At 39.7% G+C, this 10,611-nt stretch overlaps 2 protein-coding genes across 2 annotated transcripts; one reads left to right on the top strand and one right to left on the bottom strand.

The window, feature by feature from the left end:
- The first annotated feature begins 386 nt into the window (after window positions 1-386).
- On the top strand, window positions 387-1,598 carry LOC108058308 (uncharacterized). The gene has a single exon (XM_017142964.3). The coding sequence runs from the start codon at window positions 418-420 to the stop codon at window positions 1,504-1,506; it is 1,089 nt and encodes a 362-aa protein (XP_016998453.2). The 5' UTR covers window positions 387-417; the 3' UTR covers window positions 1,507-1,598.
- Window positions 1,599-2,543: 945 nt separating this feature from the next.
- On the bottom strand, window positions 2,544-9,625 carry LOC108058365 (uncharacterized). The gene is made up of 8 exons (XM_017143058.3): window positions 8,723-9,625; window positions 8,014-8,133; window positions 7,598-7,685; window positions 7,035-7,444; window positions 5,024-5,730; window positions 4,775-4,945; window positions 4,549-4,702; window positions 2,544-4,095 (listed from the first exon to the last, which is right to left on the bottom strand). Exons 1-8 carry the CDS (start codon window positions 9,107-9,109, stop codon window positions 3,583-3,585), a joined length of 2,550 nt encoding a protein of 849 aa, XP_016998547.2. The 5' UTR covers window positions 9,110-9,625; the 3' UTR covers window positions 2,544-3,582.
- Between the last annotated feature and the right edge of the window lie 986 nt (window positions 9,626-10,611).

Here is a 10,611-nt window from a genome sequence, read left to right as displayed (position 1 = left end):
TTTTTATCTTAAACTAATTAAGTTTTAATTATAATTTAATAGCTTATAGTTGATGGCAATATTTTGCTCATCATATTAACACCACAATGTGTGGCCAGCGACTTTGTTACACGATCTTTTAGAGTTTTTCTACTTTCTTCTTTTTTCTCATCCGCATAATGCAACACGTTTTCATTCAATAACTGTGCTTATACATGGCTTTCTTTAAAAAGTTATCCAACCAGTAGGCACTGATCGTCTATCGTCAGGCAAAAAGCGGCTGATTAAATATTAGCAATTAAATGAAAAACGATTAAATATTAGCTAATTGAGCCAGTGGGTAAATATATTCGCCCAGCACACTAATACAGATATTAGAGATATTTATATAAAAGGGAGATCCGGGGGTATGGTTCTATCAGTCGACGGAAAACGACGATGCATTCGACCAAGCCAGCACTGCTCCTGCTCGCCCTGGCCATCAGTGCCACTTGTGTGGTGGCCTCGACGCCGCCTCCAGTGATCCGGGGTGATCTCTTCGAGACCCTGAACAGGACCAGCCAGAGTATCATCAGTGGCGTAGTGAATGCCACCAGGAATGGAACGGCCATCATAGTGGACTTCCTGAACACCCTCCAGAACTCCACCAATCAGTACACACACGAAACGGTGGCGTTTGCCCAGAAAATCGCCGATGCCGTTCACAAGGCAGCCAGCGAGGGCATAGCCGAATTTGGCTATACCCTGCAGTCCGCGATCGAAGGGCTGCATAGCCAAATAGACAGGGTGAGGAACGTCCTGCAGCGAAATGCACTCAAGGATGCCTTAGCTAAATTGCAGGAAATCAATGCAGCCGCCAATGATCTCGAGTTGGCCGTAAACAATCTGAATGATCGGCTGGAGGAGAAAAAGCGAGAGTACTTAGCCGAAATCCAGGTGAGATGGAGCAACTGGGCTGATGCTCAGCTGGAGCGAGTCGATCGGGAGACCAATGGCACTGGCAACGAGAAGGCCCAGGAGATCCTCGATGAGCTGCTCAGCCGATATGCCGGCTATCTGCACAGCTGCCTGGAGGAGTTGCAGGTGCGACAGGCCACCTACGAGCAGAATGTGCAGCATACGATTGAGAAATACCACAATGCCACCAACAAGCTGACCGCGCAGGTTGAGCAGTGTGTGAACAATCCCTTGAACTTCCTCTCCTGCCGCAATGGCATCCAGAAGGCCCTGCAGGCACTTGACCCCGCTCCCAAGGAACTGCTCAACCTGAATCTCGAGGGCATCCGACTGCTGGCCATTGGCCTCAATGCCAGCGGCTGTGTGGGTCAGACTTTGGCCCAGCACCAGCTGGAGAAGCCCAGTGTGGAGCGAGAGCTGGACGAGATCATCAAGGAGTATCTGGATCAGCGCAATTCCACCGACGACGATTCGAGCTCCGAAGAGGAGGAAACGACCACCGAGAATGGCGGCTCTGGTTCGCAGGAATCTCAGGATTCGAGTGACGACGACTCCTCCTCCTCGCAGTAATATTCACTGAATCGCATTCTAAATTAGAGCTTCTAGTAATTAGGTGTGGGGTAAGAGCAGCAAAATAAATTCTACTTTAATGCAACAAAAAACGCAATGCTTATGTTCTGGGAAAAAAAGTATTTATTTAGTTTGGTTCATTAGTTCATTTCATTTAATAATTTCAAATAACAGGGGAGAAAACCATATGAATTATAAAAACATTTACAAAAAATATACACCAGCAAAATGTAATTTAAAAGTTTAATGATAGGCAGCATTTTTTAACTTTCCACACGGAAATACAAACGGGCAAATTTTAAAAGAAGGAAAGTCTTCCTGTTCAGTTTCAGCTTACAACCAGCGATTAACTTCGTCAATGGAACGACACATTTTTTGCGGTGGCTTTCGCAATCGGGTTTCAATATAATTATATTGCAGCATTCGCTCCTTCATGGATAATAAATTGGTGGTTTTTTAATTTCATGTAAAGAGGGATATGATTTTATCATATATTAAACAATTGAATAATATTTGCTGAATTTTATTAAATCAAATTTATTTACTTAAATATAAACTAAAATGGAGAAAATAAGTTGAGTACAAACTTGCACTCAAACTAGTTCTCCTATTTATAAAATCATCTCACAAATGAACTCTGTGTTTTCCCCTTAAAGGATTTCTCAACTGTTATAGAAATGAATCTTTTGCTTATGTATAACAATGAAATTCGGAGGGATACGAACCATAGTGTATAGCATTTATAAACTTTTTTGAGCTATAATGAACGTTTAAGCTTTTGTGCTTTCGAATATCCAAGTGAAACTTAATTGTGTGTACTGTTATATGCTGAAAAGCTGTTCTAAAATATAGTTTGCATCGAAAATTATTATATTTATAGCTCATACGCCCTGTATTGCAAGCGAAAATAAAGTGAATTATGGCTTCCATTTATAGTTCATACGTCCTGTATAACAAGCAAATGCTTTCCCCTCAATTGATTTACAAAAGAGCAGGACATTCATTCAGAAAATCTCCCATAAAAATGAAACGCCTGATTTCTATCTTAGTTTGCTTACTTGCAATTTTATTGACTTCTTGTGTTTAATAGATCTCTTTAGTATCTGAAATTGTCACTTAATTACTATTACTAATGTGTATTTCATTCATTTTATATGAAATTTTCTTAATTATTATTTTATACTTTTTGCGCGCTAAGCCAAACAAAAAGTATACAGATTTCGAAGCATTGAAAATTCGTTTCAGTTTCTTTGGTAAGCCTTAACTAATTACTTTGAGTTTGAGTTACTGCCAACAGAGGTCTAAGGACTAGCGCAGATATGTCCTAAGCTCTAATTCAGAGTCTAAGCGAACACCTCGGAGGACCTTTTGCCTTGCTAAATATTATTACATATTTATTATCTGTATGCCTTTGCTTTAATTTATATTTTTTGTATATTTTATTGCTTAGTCTACAACACGAAACAATGGCTCAGATTACATATGAATTTCGCGTTAGGAATTTTCTGAATTTTGCTTAGGAATAATTTTGCATAGGATTACCAAAATTGGGAAAAATATTTTCCAAATCAAAGAGAATAACTAAATTGTGATTAGTGATAATTTCTTTAGTTGCGTCTATCTAGCATCTTCTGAGTATTTTTTGTGCAGTAAGAAAATTTTAACGTCTTCTGTTTTTCTTCAAAAATATATCAAATCAATCATTTTTTGATAAGTAAAAAATTTAGATAACTGAAAAATATTCTTTAGGACTCAAAAAAGTATTCAAAGGATTTTTCAATTTCTTAATTAACCAAATGTGTATTCTATACTGTATTCGTAGTTGCTGATGTCGTTGCTTTGAGATCGTATTGCTAGAATCTTGTGGTATTGCTTTTTGGGCTTTCTAAAGTGCGTGCGCTATTTTATATTTCTAGGGTGAGCAAATGAATACACTTAAGTTCTTAGGGTCAGTTCAATTGTTGAGCATTCTGCATTCAAACGCACCGAAACACAACCAAAATTAGATTTTCAAACTAATTGGCACAGAAACGAACCGAAAAACCCCGTCTAAATGTTGCCAACCAAGTCCCAATCTCATTGATACTCCACCCGGGCCACGGGAATCCCGAAATCATTGATCTCGAAAACGATAAGCTTCCGTTTCTTGCGGACATTGGCCGAGGGATGCGATTGTTTCGGGGCTGCCGAAGTTCTTGCCGTGGTGATCATGGGCGTGGTAAGGGGGTTTGATTTCTTCGTTGCCACTCCTTTCGTTGTTGCCTTCTTCGTCGTCGTTGTTGTTTTTGGGGTTGTTGTGGTAGCTGTGGCAACCACACCTTTGATTAAGCTCTCCTTCGTTGTGACCTTTGCACTCGATTCCCGCATCTTCTGCAACAACTTGGGCTTCACGTTGGCCTCTTCTTTAGGCTTTTCCTTGCTCATTTCCTTGGTCTTGGGCAGCGGGGGCAGGGCGGGGAGATCGCAACGCTGGCGCAGATGGCGATACACGGCATCCACCCGCTGGACCAGACGATTTACATACTTCGTGGTCGTACGATCCACTATAGAGGGCGCCTTGATGCAGTCGTTGCCACCGAATTCACATACCTAGAAAAAAAGATTTAAAAAACAGATAAAATAATATTTTCTTAAATAAATTTAATATTATTTAAACATTTTTACCCTAATAAATTAAATTAAATACTATTTACTAAGTAGGTGCAAATATACTAAGCTTTATATAATAAAATGAAAACTTTGATAAGTTGTTTATATCTAAACAAAAATTCTAAACCCTAATAAATTAAATTAAATACTATTTACTAAGTAGGTGCAAATATACTAAGCTTAATATAATAAAATGAAAACTTTGATAAGTTGTTTATATCTAAACAAAAATTCATTGAATACATCTTAGAAATTTAAAAGTTTTAAACCATTTTATGTTACTTAATATGAACAACAGAAATAATTTAAAAGGAATACAACTTAAAATCAATGTTTTTACAAACTTTATTCCAAATTTTAGAAAATTGTCTTTATTTATTTTTGTAAACTCACCCGATAATGCTGCAAAATGGCCTCCTTTGGCGGAACATTGAGTGATCCTTTTCCCGGAGCAAATTCCCACACGAAATGATTGCCCGCCTCGACAACTGCCTCCGGTTTGCAAATGTACTTGGATCGCTGCTTCTGAGGATGCAGCTTATAGCGCCTGGGAGAGTACCGAGTGTTAGTATATACTATCAAAAGTATGTATATCATCCTCTTTAGGAGCTCCACTCACCTGCGTGTCTTTCGTTGGGTGACCAGGGAAGCCCGCACACTGGCCAGTTGGTCGTTGCCGCCTTCTATTCCCGAACTAGCCAGGCTATCGTCGGCAAACTGAAGATAGTAGAAGGCGTTCTGGAAGGAATAGGCTCCCGTGTTGCGATTACGAAAGCGTTGATTAAGGGATCTAGAAAAATATATATTATAATAATAATATTATATAATTTTGTATAATCTTTAGAGATAATATAACAATAACACTCACCCAATGAGCTCGTTTAGCGTGTCCGAGTAGCGGGGAACGATGAACTCGTCCAGATCGACCAGGGCCAGATACTTGTAGCGGTACATGGTGCGGTAGAGGCAGTCGTTTAGGGCCGCAAAGAGTCCTTCGGTGCGGATCTCCTTCTGGCTGCGCATGCGCAGGTTCCACGGCAGGATGCTGACCGTGGGTCGTTGGTATTGCGTCCTAAGAACACGGGGCGTTGCATTATTGGCCGCCTCCGCGGGCTGCAGCGGTTCCAGATCATGGGCGGTCAGGTTTCCGGGCACCAGGCCCTGCTGATAACTTTGCAGGACGCAGGAGGCATGCGGTCCCAGGGTGTGATTGTAAAATGTAAAGTGGGATACCCCCAGCAGGGCGTAAAACTCCAGGTATTCCATCAGATACAGCGCCTGATCGTAGTTAAAGTGCAAGGGCTTCACGCAGACGGCTATGCGATCGGGTATATTATCGCCACTTGGCGGGGGTCGACCCGCCGGCACTCCACCTTTCTTGGCACTCACATTCCGCTCGGATATCGCTGCAAAGTCCGCATCCTGGTCGGTATTCCGCAGGGTTAGTAGGTTACCGGGCGGAGCGCGCAGGCGGGAAACCACGCTCACAAAATGGGGAACTCCAATGGGAGGAGTGCGCACTGGACACAGGATGAAACAGGCGCTGTACTTCAGATTCCAGTTCTCCCGAATGATCTGAAATATGGTAATACAAGTTGGGAATCAAATTTCTTAGTAATATGTGTAACATTTAAAATTTAAATTGTAAATAGTTTTTTAAAGAAAAATGAAAAGTGTCCCTTTAACAGTTTGCCTGCCATATTTATCTAGGATTATTATACCCTTGCAGAGGGTATTATAATTTTGGTCAGAAGTTTGTAACGCAGTGAAGGAGACGTTTCCGACCCCATAAAGTATATATATTCTTGATCAGGATCAATAGGGGAGTCGATATAGCCATGTCCGTCTGTCCGTCTGTCCGTCTGTTTCAATACCGTTTGCGAGCTCAGTTTAAAAGCTAGCGCCTTGAAACTTTCACAGTCGTCCTAAAACATGTGTACGCAGATCAAGTTTGAAAGCCGACCCGATCGGACGTCTATATCCTATAGCTCCCATAGGAACAATCGGATATAGCTTTCACAAAAATGAAGATATTTCGCTCAGTGTAAGAGTACCTTGATCAGGGTAAAAGCGCGTGCCGATCGGACGTCTATATCTTATAGCTCCCATAGGAACAATAGGGTGAAATCGGTCAAAATTTGACGTTTTTCAGGATATTTCGCGCAAAATATTAGCTATTCCCATGAAACTTTCCAAATCGTATTTTTTTGTGCGTACCTTCATTAGGGTAAACGCGCGTGCCGATCGGGCGTCTATATCCTATAGCTCCCATAGGAACAATAGGGTGAAAAATTTTAAAATTTTATTTTTTCAATTATAAAATATTTTGTTGTTTATTAATTCATGTTGCTAGTCTAGTCAAGTTTTAATTCGTAAAATCTGCAAGGGTATTAAAACTTCGGCTTGCCGAAGTTAGCTTCCGTCCTCGTTTTTTCCTAAAAAAAGTTCAATGAAAGGTCTTAGATTAATTTTATTTTAAAAGTTTTCATTTTGTTGATTGTTTAAAGAGTTTACGATAGACTCTTTATTTATTTTAATACTATTTAGATTAGAAGTAAAATATTTAAAATTTAATTCAGTTTTTGATTCAGGATATTAATGCAAACCAATAGACATGAGCTACTACTGAGCACATTTTGTCTTATTCCTTTTAAATATTAGAAATTTATACTTTTTTAGCCAAGTTTCAGATTTAATACATTAACTAAAATTTATATTTTCGAGTTTCATTTTTTGACTGCATTCGATTGTACCTATCTAGATAATCAGTTGCTTGCAATTTACCCGGAAAAAGTTTTTAAAAAATGTATACATTTTTTGTTTAATTTAAGGCAGTATTTGTGCGGTCATGGGGAAAATGCGGAATGAAGCCGACTCACCTTGACGCGAGCCATTACAGTGGCCGAGGAGTATTTGGAACGTGCCGAGGAGGAGCCCGCATCCGTGGCATTGGCTGGATTTGGGCCGTACCAGAAGCGACACCAGACCCGCTCCGGTCCCCGTGTCTTGGTGGCACCCACCACTCGCACCAGGCGCGCTCCTTCGCGCCGATCAAAGTAGGCGGAGTAGACAAAGAACTTGAAGCGGGTGCCGTTGACAACCTGCCAGGAGCCGTCGGTTGGCCGAGTGCCAAACGGGAAGTGGGGCAGCGTCTCCTCCACCTTGCCGGGCAGCACCTGGCCCCAGGGTATGAGCGGTACATTCACGCCAAACGCTCCCGCTCCACCGCCTCCGCCTCCATTGACGAGCACTCCGGCTGCCAAGCGCTGGCCATCGGCGCCTGCGGCTTCTGTGGAAATTGGAAAATTCATGAGACATGCGGCGTATACGTAATGTCCCATTGTCATCACAGCCATTTTCTTTGTCGTCGTCCGACAGCCTTTCTCGTTTCCCATTATTGGCAAGCTCATTGTGTGTTTGCGAGATTAGATTCGATTCTTACCTTGAATTTTTAGTTTATTGTCACGCAGCTGTATAAATCCTAATTTATTATCACTCAAAATGCTGGCATCCAATAGATCGTAATCGTCCTGGAAATAAATATAATTTAATATTTTAGTAGACGGTACTAAGAAGGCATTTATTCGTTTTCATTATTTTAATGCGAAGATTACTGAAAATGTTTATACTACATTTCTTATTTATTAAGTTAATAAAACCGGACCAGAAATAATTGTATAATACGTTAATTTCTCAATTTGAAATGAATAAAATTTCGCATACCTTGATTAGGTATTCAAATCTTTTTCCTCGCGTTTCAAAAAGCACATCTTTGTGTTCTCACCGCATTTTAAGGACCTTAACGAACGAGTTGTCCACTAAGCTGCCTGTGGCCCGATTTGCATAGCCCAAACTTACCTTAACATTATCATAATCCGGCATCGAGTCGCCCATCCGACCGCCCAGACTGGCTCCTCCTCCGCCGCCCGCCCGCATCGCCAACATTCCGCTGTGGGTGCGCTCGTCGATCATGAAGACCTGCGGAAAACAGGATGGGAAGGCAATGCCTTGTGTCAATTTGAATTTCAAGTGGCTCTCATTAAGAATGGCTGCATTTTTAATTTAATTAAGATGGAAAATGAAGAGTTACAGTGCTAGATTAGTTTTTTTATGTTCAGCTAAACTAGAAAAAAAGGCATGGGATTTTTAGATTAAAATCGTTTGCTATAATAATTGTCATATAACGTATTAAAGATGTTAGTTCTAATTACTTAAACTTTAGTCGAAATCATACAGGTAAGTAAAAGCCATTGAATACAACGAAATAATGATAATTTCTTGAAAGTAAATTAACTAATCAAAAAAATGAAAATTTAAGAAAAAAATGTTATTAAATTGTTTTTCTTGTTATAATAACGTTATAGGTTGAGTTTCGTAATAGTTATTTAGCGCACTAAAATGTTATAGCGATTTTTAATTATCAACAATTACTGGTGGGAATTGCCTGTTATCTAGTATTAAAATATATATATTTTATGCCATATATTTTATTTATTTATACTATGGTATTGAACTATTTTCTCATCGGTGAGCTTATTAAATATTTGTAACTGTTTTCTGGACTTACCTCGGTCAGTATGATCAATCCAAAAACGGCGAAAAAGGTGATGACGATGAGGAAACTCATGCCGGACCTTTCCCTGGTGCCCCACTGCTTCTTGCCCCGCTTCATGGTGGGGGTGAGTGAGGTGCGTCCTCCGTGGTGATGATGATGTTGCTGGTGTTTCTGCTGATGTTGCAGATGCTGCTGCTGCTGCTGTTGATGTTGCTGCTGCAGGTGGTGCTGGTAGCAGGCGTGCGAGTGACCCTGTTGTCCGTAGGCGGATTGGTAGTGGCCCAACAACTGGGACGCGGAGCTGGTGGAACTCAGCGAGCCAAGGGAACCGATGGAGCCGACGGAGCCCCCCGGGGATTGCTGCTTGTATTGCTGAGGGGGGCTCCGGCTATTCAGCATGTTGGAGTGCAGGGATCGGGGGATTAGTTTGTGGTCTCAGGGCGGTACTTTTCCCTATGCTTTTTGGCTATTTTCGAGCACTCATATGTAATATGTCATTGGGGAGTTCTTATTTTTTGGCATTTCTAGTGTTATTTAATTTTCCTGGCATTTCGTGGGTGAATTGAGTTGTTTATTTGCGAACAAGCTAAGCAAAACAAAGGACAAAGAAGAGAGCGGCTTTTCCAGAGAGAGGGAAAAAGGAAAGCCGTGAGCAGACAGAGATTGCGCTCTCCGCAGACTTTTCCTTGCTGGCCAATTAAAAGGGAAAAATCAATAAAATCTGTGCGAAGATTGCCGTGAATTATTTTGCATTAAGCTATTTCAATCCACAAAAATGCCTCTGGTTATCCATAATAAATACTTTCTAGCCGATTTTGCGCGTTAAGCAATGCTTTTTAAATTATTTTCACATAGTGCATTGAAGTAGGTGCTTTAAACACACTTTTATCACCTTTTCAGTACATTTAATTCGGCTAGTTACTTTATTTATAAACCACTTATAGTTTAGGTGGAGAAATTTTCTTAATTTTGTTCCTAGTAAAACTTGTAATCTGTGCTATTTAATTTTCCAGTTTTTTTGGCAGTAGGACAAAAATTTTACTCCCGACGACAACAGCAGGAAAACAATGCGGCACAGCTGAGCAGCTCAAGGCGAAGGACATGCGCAAAGGACATTGAATGCCAACAGATGATGGCGAATATTGCCAGACATTCGCAGAATTCGATTTCAATTAAAATATAAAACACTTTTTCACTGAAACAAAATTTTAACGAAAGTTAGGATTGCTTCAAAACTTCCAAAAAAGTTATAAGCTTTAAATTTTGCATTTTTATTTAACATTTTTATATAATAGAGTGGAAAGAATGTGTCCTATTTTATTTGTCCTTTAGAAACATAAAACATAAATAAATGTGATTAAACATTTAATTAGTATTTTTTCAAATATTTAGTACTGTTTTTTTTAGACAACAATTACAAAATAAATATAAAAAATATTTAAATTATGAAATTCAATTTTTAATTGAACCAATTTGTAATATTTTCTTTACAAAATATTTTTATATTTAACCCATAAAAATATTTCCAAAGTTGATTTTATGAATTGAGAAAGTCTTAGGTCCATATGTGAAAGCTTGTTTTAGGTAAATCAAAATCGGCATAAAAATCAAGAAATGATTCTACTAACACCCGGGCACAAAGGTCCTTCAATTCAATGGCTTTCATTTCCGGGCAAACTTTTCGACCAAGAAGGCAGACCTGCAGACCATTCCATATACCGTATACCATTCTAACAGCTCTGGACAAAAGGAATTAGCGGAAACAATAAAATTTGGAAAACTTTTGAAAACCAATAAATTCCAAGTGTTTGGAAATCGATTGGGAACAAATTGCAACAGACAAAAAGTACGAGAAAGAAAAGTGGAAGTCAGATGTGTGCTTGGCCAAATGCATACCTACA

This window comes from Drosophila takahashii, chromosome 2L (genome assembly GCF_030179915.1).
Source record: "Drosophila takahashii strain IR98-3 E-12201 chromosome 2L, DtakHiC1v2, whole genome shotgun sequence".
Classification (NCBI taxonomy): Eukaryota; Metazoa; Arthropoda; class Insecta; order Diptera; family Drosophilidae; genus Drosophila; species Drosophila takahashii.
The sequence above is the reverse complement of the archived record's forward strand: the minus strand, read 5'-3'. Positions and strand labels throughout refer to the sequence as shown.